We start from the raw sequence: 13,102 nt of genomic DNA, 5'->3' as shown, positions 1-13,102 counted from the left end.
GCGTTCTGGGAAAGGTTAAGTTTTATGAAGATAATCTGCTCTGCGAGGGTTGGTAGAATCCCCTTCCAAAATCCTGTGACTATGCCATCCTTTGTGGGAAGTAGCGACATTTTCTTTTCATTCTATAAAAATAGATCTGCTCTGGGGTGCTTGGGTGGCTCCGTGGGTTAAGTGTCTGAGTCCTGGTTTCAGCTCAGGTCACGGTCTTAGGTCCGTGAGACCAAGTGCATCTCAGGTTCTGTGCTTAGTGGGGAGTCTGCTGGGGGTTCCCCCTCTCTCTGCCCTCCTGCTTGCACCGTCTCTCTCTCTCTCTCTCTCAAATAAATAAATAAATCTTCAGAAAAAAATAGGTCTGCTTAAAGTTTCTTTTTCGTGGTCACTTTTTGGGTAAATTTTTCCTTCTAGAAAATATCCATTTCATCTAGGCTTTCAGATTTCTCTGCACGGACATGTGCAACTATTTCTATGATTTAAAAAAAATGTTTTCTTTTGATGGTTGTTCCCTGTTTTCTTATTTTATGTGTTTTTTATTCTGCTTTTTCTCGGTTTTTATTGCTCTGGGTGACTTAACTGTTTTATTGATTTTCTTTCAAGTTTAGTTATACATTACAATTTTTAAACTCAGTTTGCTTTGACTTTTATTAATTCCTTCCTGACTTCCTAATTCTCTTTTTAGCTTTTCCAGTTAGAAGCTTGGTTCTCTTGTTTTCACGCCTTTGTTCCTAAAGACAAATATCTAAAGTGATCACTTTTCTTCTAAGTACGGTGGCACTTTCATCGTGCTTTTTAGAAATCGTGTGGTTTTGGTTTCTGCGTCCCCTGGAGAGGACCGTCTGAGAGGCGGGTGGTCCCTGTCTGGGGAAAGGCCATGTTTCCTGGTCTTGTTAGTAGTTTCTAGCAAATACAGTCTGCACTGCAAATACGATTTTGCATTTGTCGATTATTTCTTTGTTGCTCGATAGGTGCGTGTCCCGCGGGCAGGTGAACGGGGGCGTGGCGCTTGTCACCAGGGGCAGGATCTCACCGGGGCAGGATCAGCGCCGCAGCCTCAGACCCGCCTCACGGGTCCCTCGACCGCTGTCCTTCCCCCGACCGGAAGAGATGGGCGCGCGTCCCGGCATCAGCGTGCTGGGGCTCGTTCTTCCGCACCCCTGGGACTTCTGCTGCATGGAAAGTGCTGTGGGCTGCTGGGTGCACGAGGACGAGACCGCATGAGCTTCGTGAGGAGTCGGAGTTCCGCGCCCCGTAAATCCTCCTGCTCCGTCCCGCTTCATCTCCCCGGTCTGACCGTCTGCGGTCCAGCGCTACGATTTTGAATCCGAGTTTAATGTTTTGCATTCAGATTCGTTATTCCCAGCCCCGCTGGATGGCATGGGCTGAGGCGTCTCTCTCCGTGCAGCGGAGGCGGGTCTCATTTCGTGAGCCGCCGTGAGGACTGTCCCCTCCAGCAGGTGGCCTCGTCCTGTCCCCACGTGTTTGGGTCAGTCCTGTTGTTATTTGGGTTGTATCTCGAGAGTTACAGAGAAAATGTGGGCACGCGCATAAAACACACATCTTTTTGTCTGTGGTCCCTGTTTTTCACTTTTCTGGGTTTTCTGTTTGGTTTTGTTTCTGGTTTTGCTGGTGCAGGTGAAGGTGACCTGAGTGCCGGGAAGGTGCGCTTCCACCTCCTGGCTGCCTGTCCTGTGTGCGGTCATCCTTCCTGGTGGCTCGGGCACGACCCCTGCCCGTCTCTCCAGGACCTCCCACCTCGGGCCCGCCTGACTCTTGCTTCGTGGCGGCGGCCTTCCCGAGCGGGCGCTTGTCTGGGTGTCCTTTCCGCGGCCTTGAGTTTCTGTCTTTTCTGTGACTCCGTGTCTGGGCGCGTCTGTCTCCACGTCTCGCGGATGCTGGGCTCCCCTGCCGTTCGTCCTCGTTGTGACCGCGGCGACGCACGGGCATCCCGCACCGCCGTCACCGCCGTCACCACCACCCTCGTCCTTGTCCCTCGCTCTACTGCGTCGCACTGAGCTGACGTCGGTCGGCTCTGTCTCCCCGCTGTTGCCGTGACGTGCTTGCTGCGTCAGGACGTGCGGCTGGCCTCGCTCAGGCTCATCCGTGTCCCTACTTTCTTCCTCAATTGTGTGCAGACCTGAGAGCGAGGACTTTGGTCCACAGTGTTTTCCGACCCTCATTTCCTGGGCACTCCTCCCTGGCGAGCCCGCCTCTCCCAGGACGCACGGCCACACATGTGCATCCCGTTAAGTGGCTGTGACCGCAGATGGCCCGGCGGGTGTGCGGAGTCCACGCCGATCGCCTTCTCACCACGCCCCCCGCCAGCACCCCCGAGCGCGGGTAGCCTTCCCCTGGCGGGCAGCTGCACCCGGGACGCCTCGGCGCTCGCGCGCATGAGCTCCCCTGCATGAGTGCGGGACCCGGGCTCTGCGGCAGGCTCGCCTCAGCACAGGGGTGCCAGGAACTTGAGGACGCGTTGGGCCTCGTCTCAGCAACGAGCCAGTTCAGAAGCCTTGTTCCTGCCCTCGACCCGCTGTTTTCAGTGGTCCCGAGACACCGGGGGATGATGGCGGGCCCGTCGGTGATCGCTGATTACGCCCCCTGCGTCTCGGAGCTAAGTGTTCCGGGGCCGTGTTCATCACTGCGTCACCAGTGTCGGGGTGGGCCGGGCCCGCACATGGGACGCGCGTGCTGGAGGACACGCCGCGGGGACGGGGAGCTCGTGGCCAACCTGCAGCACGCGCGGGCGCAGGACACCCAGATCTCCCTGGGTTGCACCGCTGTTGTATAAAGGTTTGAGAGAACGCAGGCTTCTTTATTTGGGCTAAATTCTGTCGATGGCGATTTCCCCTTTTGTAGATTAAACCCCTTAATGCGGTGACGTCAGTGGCAGGAGAGGGACCCTCAGGTGGCGGGAGGCTTTGACTGTTGGTTCCAGTAAGACGTCCAGGAAGCGCTGGGGAGCTCTCTCTGCCGGGTGACTCAGTGCCGCACGTGGTAAGGACACACAGCCTGTGGCGTGTGCTGGCTTTTGCGGGGCTCAAACTGCTTGTAAAGAACTGTGCCTCTTAAGACTTTGAAGACCCAGAGAGCTTTGAAGTGAAGAGACTTTGCTGGAAAGTTTCTGTTGATCTCGGGGTTTGGAGCCATGGTGTCCGGTGTGGTCCGTTGGTGAGGGGACCTGGATCACCACGGCCGTGGACTTGCCAAGGACCCTCCAGGAAGCGACCCCAGGAGGTCAGGCCTCCAGATGGCCGGGAAGAGGACAGGCCACCCCGTCCCACCATCAGGTAGCTGGGTCTCATGTAAAAATCTGCTTACTTGGGCGGAGGGTCTGCCATGTGCCAGGCGCCCCTCTGGGCAGAGGTGACGCTCAGGGCAGAGGGTCTGTGGAGGACACAGGCTGTGGGGGCTGTGACCCCGACACACGTGAGGGCTGTGTCATAGTAGGTGGTCGGGGAGGCGATGGGAGTGAACAAAATTTCCGCGATCTTCCCGGTGCGGGGAGAACCTGGCGGATTGCAGGGGACGGCCGGGGTCTGAGTGCAGGTGCGTGCTGGCACGTGTGACCGGCGTGTGCGGGAGGCACGTGCGTGGTGTGTGAGGCGCGCGCATGCGCATGTGGAAGGAATCGGGACTGTCATCCCTGGACTCCTGGGGGTGCCCCTGGCCGCAGGGAGGGCGGAGGGGCCAGTCCGCGGGGGCCACAGTGGGCGTGGCAGCGCCCGACTGCCCAGCACGGCATAGTCGACAGGTCCTAGCGGCCAGACGAGGGACGGCCGAGGCTGGGTCGTGTGCGCCTCTGGTGCTGGGAAGACAGGGAGGAGGAGGCGGCGTGGGAGGCCGAGGTGGGGGAGCCTGGCAGGTGGGTCCGTGGGAGCCCAGTGGGCACACGGCGGCACTTCTGTGGCAGTGAGCGGCCATGCCGCCGGCCCTGATTCACTTGTCCACAGGGCGCCACCGTGGCCAGTGGGGCGTTTAGGCTTAACCTCCCCACGACGTGGTGTGGACAGCTTCAGTCTGGCACAAGGCTCGGGGTGATGGGCACGGGCAGGCTGGGGCCCAGTTGGACACTGTGTGACCTGAGGCCAAAGGCAGGAGGCTGTGCCAGAGCCCCCTTTCCTGGGGACAGACAGACATGGGCGTGGCCCCGGCTTCAGAGGTGTCAGCGGGAGCTGGGATGTCCTGAGCTCCGGGGAAGATCCAGGAGGAAGGGGAGCTGCCGCGCCCACTCCCTGTGCCTCCTGGATGTACCCACGGTACATGCGCCACACCTACACACACCCGTAATCACATGTGACACACTCCTATGCACACCACACGTGCTCATGTGCACATTACACACAGTGAACCCTCGTGCGTGCACACGGAGACACGCACACAGGTGTGTGGACACATGCGTACACACAGCACACACCCACACACGTGCACACGGAGACGCACATGTATGGGTACATACTCACACGTGTGCACCCACTGTGGGGTGCGGGAGGGTGAGTGCAGCCCTCGGGGGCTGTACATGGAGGAGCCTGTTCCTTATCACTGTGGCCCATGGCTTGGGACTCAGGGTCCTCTGAGCCGGGCCCTGCTCGGGGAGGGACCCCCGCTCGGCCTCCCAGCATGCAGGGGTGCATTCCCGAGAAAGCCGGCAGGGAGCCTGGTGGCCTTCCACTGGCGCAAGGAGACAGGGGCCAGGAGAGCACAGAGCTTTGAGGCGGGATGGGGCACCGCGCCCTGGGCTCTCTGTGGAGAGAAGCTCCCCTCTGGGACCTGTTCCAGGGTGAACCTCATCCTCTTGCTGCCAAGGACGAGACTTGGGACTGGGTGCATCTATGTTATGGACCGGGGTGGGGGCTACACAGCTCAGGACAGTTTTCACTGACACAGACACACGTGCCGCAGGGTTCCGTGTCTGTGAGGAGCCGGTTCTCTCCCGTTACCAGCAAGCCTGGGGTTAGGGCGGGCAGCAGCTCCGTGGACCGCAGGGGCCAGGCTCCCTCTGACCTCCTCTTCTGCCTGCAGCTTCTGCCCCCGACTCCGGCTTGCTGGTCTCAGGAAGGCTGCTTCCCCCCCGGCCCTTTCATCTGCATTCCAGGCAGGAAGGAGAAGGGCATGTCTGGGCCACTTCCTAGTGCCTGTCGTCTCCCAGGCTGGACACTGCTGCTCCGGTCACAGGGGACTGGGACCTTCCCTGCTTGGGTGGCAGTGGCCTGCCTGACAGGATATCTGTCCTGTTGGTACTGAGCGAGGGATGGTGACCTCTGGGTGGGCAGTCCCCCGCTTCCCATCGTGCTGCAGACGGGCCTGTATTCCAGAACCTCTGACCCGAGTGTTAGAAGGCGCGTCCTGTCCCGTCTCCTTGGGTCTCCCGCCACCCTCTGCCCCACACAGGGGTGGCTCTACCAGTGGTGACTTGCATTTCTGTTTCTCAGGGCAGGGGGCATGTCGGGTCCTGGCTTTCGGCCTCTGTGGAAATAAAGAGGAGAAGGGCCACCACCTCCGTCTGCCAGGGCTGTTTCCCCGTCGCTCACCAGCCCCGACCAGGACCGGTGCAGCTGGACGTGGGTGGCGGTGGCCCCGGGCCACACTGCTGGTTGTTTCTGCCTCCTGGTTGCAGAGGGTTTAGGTCAAGGGTGAAAAGGACACCTCCGGAGAGCCCGCCTCCTCGCCGCTCCTACGGGGAGGAGCTGAGGGCAGGATAAAAGCCAGCAGGTCCTGTGCCCTCGGTTGCTTTCAAGGGACTGCCCAGCTCGCCTGGCCCAGGGAACCCCCAGGTAAGGGCAGGGCGTGCCGCTGTCTCTCCAGCAGAACCTTCCGCCTTCCCGGGTGAGCGAGGAGCCCCGTGCAGCTGCCGGCCGGGCTGGGCATGTGGGGCCCCACCGTCTGGCGGCCTGCACCGTCTGCGCTCCCAGGAGAGCAGGCCGGGGCTGGGTCACTTTCCAGGGAGCCCCCACGTTTGCTCCGCCTGCAGGAGAGCCCTCACGGCTCGTGCATCCTCACCCTGTGCCCCAAAGCGAAGGCGAAGCCTCTGGGTCAATAAGATGGTGTTTGGACCTGTCCCAGGGCCATCTACGGGGCTCGGAACTCCTCGCTGGAATCTGTGCGTTCTGGGTCTGTATGGTCTCCCTGCTCGGGGGCCGAGGCTGTTGTCTGCCTGAGTCACTTGAGTAACCTCCGGCAGAGCCCGACGGTCCAGGGGGTCCAATGTCCGAGGCCACGGCCACACACGGCTGTTGAGGCCCTGGAAGGGAGCCGCTGTGTCGGGCAGTGGGAGTTAGTGCCTGGTGTCCACGGACCTGCGGGAAAAGCAGCATGAGTGGGTCCTCTGCGCCTGTTTTTTTTCTTTAAGATTTTATTTATTTATTTGAGAGAGAGAGAGAGAGAGAGAGAGCACTAGCAGGGGAGCGGCAGGGGGAGAGGGAGAAGCAGGCTCTCTGCTGAGCAGGGACTCCGATGTGGGACTCGATCCCAGGACCCCGGGACCATCACCCCACCCACAGCAGACGCTTCACCGACAGACCCAGGCGCCCAGCTCACCTCGTTAATGCCGTACAGTGAAAGGATGCGGTTTTGGTCCTGTTGGGTTAAATACATCAGTAACTCAATGCAGCTGCGAGAATGTGTAATGTCTCCGCGCGGCTCATGTCCCCGCCTCGGCCGGCCCGCGGAGGGCTGCCCTGTGACCCCTGTGTCTTTACTCCCCCGCTCCACCAGTTGTGAGATCTGGGGAGTTCTTACGTGCTCCCGATGGAGAGAGGGCTGGTCAGCTATGAGTCCTGCTTTCCTCGGCTGGGCAAGCTGTTTCTTTAACCAACAGGTTCCCACATGCAGGACAGGAGCCCGTGGCTCTGGGGGGCACATGTGGCTCTGGGGGATGGCCAGGGGCATGACTCTTGGGGATGCCTGAGACGGGGCTCTGCTGCCGTCTGTCAGGGGACAGGCACCGGCGCAGGGACCATGTGTGCACAGAGACAAACAGAGCCAGTGAGTTCTTATGTGGTGGTGGGGAGGGCTTTGCTGTAAGAGAAGTACCCGGACGGTCAGGAGGGAAGCAGTGTCTGTGGTCTTCCTGGGGCGAGTCTCTGCGAGGGGAAATGGACTGGGACCAGGTGGGTGTGTCGGGAGCTGGCCCGGAGCTCAGACAGCAGTCACATGCGAGGCGGGGGCAGGCGGATGGACAGCCCAGCCCGGGGTGCAGAGGCTCTGGCCCAGGACCCAGCCGGGCACAGGAGGCAGGAGGCAGAAACATTTGCTCCTGAATTAAGTTGCCTGGTCCCTTCCATCGATCTGTCCATTTCGCAACCCGACGTTCAAGGACTGTTGCCACCTGCTCCCTGCATGGGCGGGGGCCACAGAGCCGTGGGCGGGTCCTTGGGAAGGGGGGAGCGGAGGCAGCAGAGCAGGGACCCAGGGGTGCTGGGGCCGGCTGTGGCAGTCAGCGTGCGCCTGCCCTGGGGCCCCCTCGATGGAGGAGCTGCTGTGCGTGTCACCGCCCCACGCTCCGCCCGGCAGCGCCCCGGCCCCCAGCTCCGGCCTGTCTGTGGAGTGAGCGCTCCCGGTGCCCAGGCACTAGGAGCAGAGCCTCGACACCTTCTGTACCTTCCCCTCTGCGATCCGACCGCCGGCGGCTTGTACTTGCCAGCGTGTCCAGAGGAGTCCGCCTGAGGCCGTCAGGAACAACCCCTTCGAGCTCCCTGTTTTGCAGGGACACCTCCACGGCTCGTTGTACAGTGGCACCAGCAGTGGCCCCAAGTGAGCCCGAGTGCTAACACCCGTCTCCTCCCAAATGCGCTGCTGCTGGAGGGCCAGCAGGAGGGGGTCCCAGGAGGGGGGGCGCGTTAGAGAGGACGCAGGCGCCCAGACACTCCATTGGCGGCCGTCGGACGCCTCCCGAGGAAACCAAAGCAACAGAGGGAGGCCAGACTGCCACAGAGAGCCCCAGGGCCCCGGAACGGACCGCATCCCCCGGGAGGGCTGAGGCCGGGGGTCCCACGGGTGGGGAGGAGTAAACCGGACCCGACGGCCAGCCCCTGCCAGAAACCGGGGGCAGAAACCGGGGGCTCGTGCAGGTGTCCTGCTGCTGAGGGGAGCCAAGTGGGCGAGAAGGATACAGCCTCTGGCCGTCGAGAACCACTGGGCCTTGGCGGGCCGTCCGTCTGAGCCCGCATCCCCAACATTGCAACACAGCTGGAGCCCCGAGGGGTGTCCTGGGCCTGTGGAGACCCAACCCTCTGGCGGCCAGCGGGGCAGCTGCCTGAGGACTCTGCAGAGCAGCATGGATGCCCCATCGAGGTCAGGGTCCCGAGGGAAGTCTGACACCAGGCCGGGCACGTGGCAGCCAGAGCCGCACATCTCTCCAGAGGACGCTGGTCTCTGGAGCCGTTCGGAACAACCCATCGGGGAGGCTGTTTGGGGTGTCCAAGCCAGGCGCAGCTGCCGCCGTGACACGACCCTGGCCAGGGGTAAGGGACTCATGGTGGCCCCTCGTTACCCTCTCTGGGGGCGGGGTTGGGGGTTGCAGAGGCGTGTCCAGTGTCCAGAGATAGAGGGACAGAGTAAGATTTGCCGCTGGCCAGCGGTAGCACGCAGCTTCTCGATCCGAAACCCTGGCGCCAGACAGGCGTGCCCGCCGACGTGGGCAACCGCAGTCCCCCAGGCCCTTGGCAGGAGGGTCAGAGCACGGGCGCCCCACAGGCCAGTCCCAGGAAAGAGGGGTGGGCGCAGGACCACTGAGGGTTGCAGGGATGGTGGTGACCGGCAGCCCTGGGCGGGGACAGGAGGGCTGGGTGCCGGCTCCCGGACATCTTCACAGCCTGGGGCCTCAGAGCCGCAAACGCCGGCGTGGGCTGAGGGCCGCCGGTCAGGAGGGAGCTGGAGGGCCCGTCCGCCCCAGCGATGGGATCACGGAGCTGTACGTGGGCTGTGTCTGGTGCACGGGTGCGGGAGGACGTCTTCTAAGCACAGGTCGGCAGGAACGTGCCTGCTGCCCAGGAGAAGGTTCCTGATCGTCTTGTGTCCTGGCAAGGTGGGTGAGGGGAGCTGACCCCATCAGGACGCTCCCCAGAAAGACCCTGAGCTCCGTGCGGGCGGAGGTGGTTGTGATGGCGTGTGTCGGAGGTGGGGTGGGCAGGGACCACCAGGGTCCTTGCGCTGGGCCCCAGTCTGCATGTCCACAGCTGGTGTGTTCGGGTCAGACGGCATCTGTGGGCACATTTTGTGGCAATCCAGGCGTGGGGCCCACGGAAGGACTAGGTGGTGGGCGCTGCTGGACTTGGCAGACCAGGCCGGGCTGTGATAACCCCTTGTACTTGTTTTAAATAATAAAGATGTTAGATTTCTTTCCCCAGTTCCCTGCTGCATCTCGGCGTCCCGAGCCGGGCTGCTGAAGCAGAGAGGAGCCGGAGTCGCACTTGTCGTGCTGTGGGCGTCAGGGTGCCCAGCAGGGGCCTAGGGGTAGCGCACCAGCCGCTGCGGGCCTGGGCAGCGGCAAGTCCCTGTCCTCTGCCAGCTGTTGCACTGTGATCTGTGCCGTGACCCGCCACGCTGGCAGACTCTGGGCACACAGCAGACGGTGCCAGCGACCGCCGGAGCCCCCCCCCTTAGGGATCCCGCAGGCTGGGTGACAACGCACATGGAGTTCTTACGCTTCGTGGGGCCAGGAGGCCAGGATGGAGCTGCCGGCAGATTCGGGGTCAGGGAGACCCCCTCCTGCTTCACAGCTGGTGGCTTCTCACTGGGTCCTCACGTGGGGGAAGGGGAAGGGCGCTCTCGGGGCCTCTTCCCTAAGGGCGCTGGTCCCAGCGTGGGGGCTCCCCTCTCCTGACCTCTAGCCACCTTCAGAGGCCCCGCCTCCTAATGCCAGTCCCTCGGGGATCAGGTTCCAGCACATGAACTTGGCGGGCGCAGACCTTCAGTCCCTGGCAGGTGGCTCAGAGTGGGAAAACCACTCGGTGTCCGGCGTGTGCCAGTGTCGGCAGCTGCGGACGGAGCAGCGGTCAGCCTGGGCATCCTGAGGACGGTGGCTGACCTTTCGTTCCCTGCCCTGCTTCGGCACCGTTTCACGTTTTCAGAGCAAGAATGTGTACTCCCAATGAATTTACAAAATCTCATTAGGGCTCAAAAGCCGGGGTGTTTTTACTTTGAACGTCTTCTTTGAGCAGGAGAACTGGGCACCTGGGGTGGCTGTGACATCCCCGCGTCCCAGACTGAAGGGCGGGTCTTCCGTGTTTTTCCCACGTGCAGACCTGATTGGGGAAGCTGGCCGGAGAACGGGCCCCGGAGCAGTGTCCCTGCGGCACACCTCCACTGTTCCCTTGGTGAGCTGGAGGCCCTGGGTCAGCCGTCGGGGGAAACTGCCTTCCCGTGGGACAAGACAGCAGGTGTTTCCGCCCAGCTGGGTGTCCTGCTTGCTCAGGAGCCGGCTCCTGCTCCGGGGAGCGGTGGTTTGGCAGGTAGACGGCCTGGGTGAGAGTCCTGGTGCTGCTCTTTCCTGCCGTGGGACTTTGCATCAGCCATGCACACGGGGCGGCCAGGATGGCCGGGGACCGTGTGCGTGTCGCAGTGGGTGAGACAGTAGTCGCCCGCGTGGGGCCACCAACTCCCGCTGTTAGAGCTCTCGACTGTGGCTCTGGAACTCAGGCTCCCGTTGGGGACGGGCGGGCAGCCGTCCAGCTAGTGGGCGCTTCCTGAAGGAGAGAGGAAGGCCCTTCGCAGGAGAGGGGATGGCTCGGACTCAGACCCTGCGGCTGGTGACCCCCCAGGGCCTCTGCAGCGCTCTCCTGGCGGCTCCACACTCCTGGGAGGGACACGGGACTGCAGCAAAGCGCACCTGTCTGAGAGTGCACGTGCGCAAGGGAAGGACACGCACCTGAGAGTATGCGTGCGCGAGGGGCAGGACAAGCACCTGTCTGAGAGTACGTGTGCGCAAGGGAAGGACACGCAGGAGCTCATGCAGGAGACTAGGGGTCCACCACTGGGCACGCGGCACAGCAGCCTCCCGCACTCCCCTGGGCAGCAGCCCCTCCTGGACCTGCAGCCAGCGGCCCAGAGCAAGCAGGGGGGGGGCACAGCTCGCTCTGCACCTGTCCAGCTCCTGGCCACCCTGTGTTTGGGGGTTGCAGCCCAGCTTTTCCTCCTGCCCCCACCCCGGAGACACCCCCCCACGAGGCATGCTGCTGTGAGGAACAGTAGGGGTCCTCACCGCAACCATGTTCTCACTGCCACTGTCACCGAGTACAGCAGGGCTCTGTCCACCTGCTCCCGGGTGCCGCGTGCTGTCTGCGCGTCAGACCAACCAGCCGGTCAGGGGCCAGACGGAGCCCCCCGCCCAGGCAATCTCTGTTGCAGGCACGTTTCCCAGTTCTGTGCTCTGGGGCTGCCTTCCGGCCGAGCGCTGGCTGTGCCATGGCTCTCGTGGAGACATGGGAAGAACAGGGTGGGGGCCTCTGGGGGGTCAGATACACCCCTGCCTGGGAGCAGGAGCTCCTGCTGTCCACACGCCAGACGCTTGGCTGGAAGCCTCGGTAGAACTTTGAATCGTGGTTTTTCGTTGAAATGATGAGGAACCAGCTGATTGAAGTGAATTTGCTGTCCAGAGCTCAGGTTGGACATTGTGTTTCACTTACAGAATTTACTGAGCGCTTTCCAGGTGGGAGTGTGTTTGGGGACAAGCATCACTCGGGTGGCACTGGGACCTGGCCACAGCGTCAGGCTTCCTGGGGCAGGGGGGCGGGGTATGTGTGCTGGAGGGTCAGCTCCGGACACGCCGCCGGGCCGCCCGACTTGGATGGCGCACGTCCTCCTCCTGTCCACCCCCGGGCAGCAGCTGCAGGTGCGACACGCGGGGGCCAGCCAGTCCCAGGTATGGAGTCTTGAAGAATGAGAGTGTGTCCCGTTACCCTGCTGCATGGTTCCCGAGGTGGCCGCAGGCCGGAGAGCCGGGTCACCTGTCCGTGGGAGGCGTGGCAGGTGGGCCTCGTGTCTGAGAGTGGCCGGTCATCTCCAGCCCCCTGAGCATGTGAGGCCCTGCCCCGGGGTGGCAGCATTGTCCCCAGACACCTGTTGCTGTGACATCCCCCCCACGGTGTGCAGTGGTCCGGACCAGCCTGCGCTGTGCCGTGTGGTCATGACGAGCCACACAACGTCTGGCGCTGAGAGTTTCCGAAGATGCTTCAAGGCACTTGAGATTTGGCCGCTGGTTTTCCTGAGCTCATACCTCAGGCTGTTTATCCGTGTTTGGTTTGCATGGTAACCCGTGTTCTCCGCGCGTCCCGGTGTGGCTTGGAAGGGCATCGTGTCAGCCGTCCCCGAGAGCGCCGGCCTCAGCCCTGCAGCCTCCAGCACCGTCTCGTTTACCCAGAGTGAGTCCGAGCAGCGAGCCTTCCCGGAGCGGCTTGGTTTCTGTTCCTCCCTGACTGGGCGAGCCGGCGCCGCTGCCTGGGGGGTCAGTCCGACCCGCCCGCCTCCCACAGGTGCGTCCTGCTTGGTGGCCAGGTCCCTGTAGCGCGGGGCACACCCTCAGCGTGTCCTCGGAGCAGCCTAGACGTGCCGGACGGGAGGCCGCCTCCCCTGGGCTCTGGCCTCTCCCTGTCCCTCCCTGCTCCTTCCTGGGACCCACGGAGGCGTTCGGGAAGCTCCTCACCTGTGCAGAGAAGGGCCCTGACAAGTGCCAGGAGCTCCGCATCCAAGTGGTCAGTAGGGGAGGCCCCGGGCCTAGGACGGGCTGTGGGTCCCGCCCTTGCCCACCCAAGGGGCCCAGGGAGGCTTCCCGGGAGGGTTAGGGAGGCTTCAGACCCTTCCCTCCGCGCTGCTCGTCCTGCTGCGTGTGGCCCCTGGAGACTCTCCCCAGTCCTGAGGCTGAGCTGAATCTGGATAAACAGGCTGCGACACGGGCGTCCCCAGTGGGCGGGCCGCGTCTCATTAACCTCGTAGGTGCAGGGAGACTGTGGGGCGAGCGTCTCGCTGCTAGGACACGTGCGTCTCTGAGTCCAGCAGCCAGAGGCTCGCCGCCGAGCAACAGCTCCCAGCGCGTCTCCTCTCCCGGAGGCTCCGTCCCTGCCAGCCGCCCTGCCCCGCAGTAGCGGGGTAGCAGCGAGCTCCCCAGCCCCTC

General features: G+C 62.8%; 2 protein-coding genes across 3 annotated transcripts in view; one reads left to right on the top strand and one right to left on the bottom strand.

Annotated features, from left to right (window-relative positions):
* The window catches only part of AGPAT3 (1-acylglycerol-3-phosphate O-acyltransferase 3), an 81,780-nt gene that overhangs the window by 30,317 nt on the left and 38,361 nt on the right, over positions 1-13,102 (top strand). Inside the window, exon 1 of one of the 2 annotated variants that reach the window (XM_004762255.3) lies at positions 5,707-5,768. The exons of the other annotated variant lie outside the window; for it this stretch is intronic. The gene's annotated coding sequence lies outside the window, so the exon portion shown is untranslated. Of the gene's footprint in view, positions 1-5,706; positions 5,769-13,102 lie in introns of those variants that run through there. 2 annotated transcript variants of the gene reach the window in all.
* LOC106006785 lies at positions 5,762-12,978 on the bottom strand. Its single transcript, XM_045084370.1, has 2 exons — positions 6,532-12,978; positions 5,762-6,290 (listed from the first exon to the last, which is right to left on the bottom strand). The coding sequence occupies exon 1, from the start codon at positions 8,467-8,469 to the stop codon at positions 7,564-7,566; it is 906 nt and encodes a 301-aa protein (XP_044940305.1). The 5' UTR covers positions 8,470-12,978; the 3' UTR covers positions 5,762-6,290; positions 6,532-7,563.

This window comes from Mustela putorius, unplaced genomic scaffold (assembly GCF_011764305.1).
Source record: "Mustela putorius furo isolate JIRA1106 unplaced genomic scaffold, ASM1176430v1.1 tig00000765_pilon_pilon_pilon, whole genome shotgun sequence".
NCBI lineage: Eukaryota > Metazoa > Chordata > Mammalia > Carnivora > Mustelidae > Mustela > Mustela putorius.
Note: the sequence above shows the minus strand (reverse complement) of the source record. Positions and strands in the feature narration are given on the sequence as shown.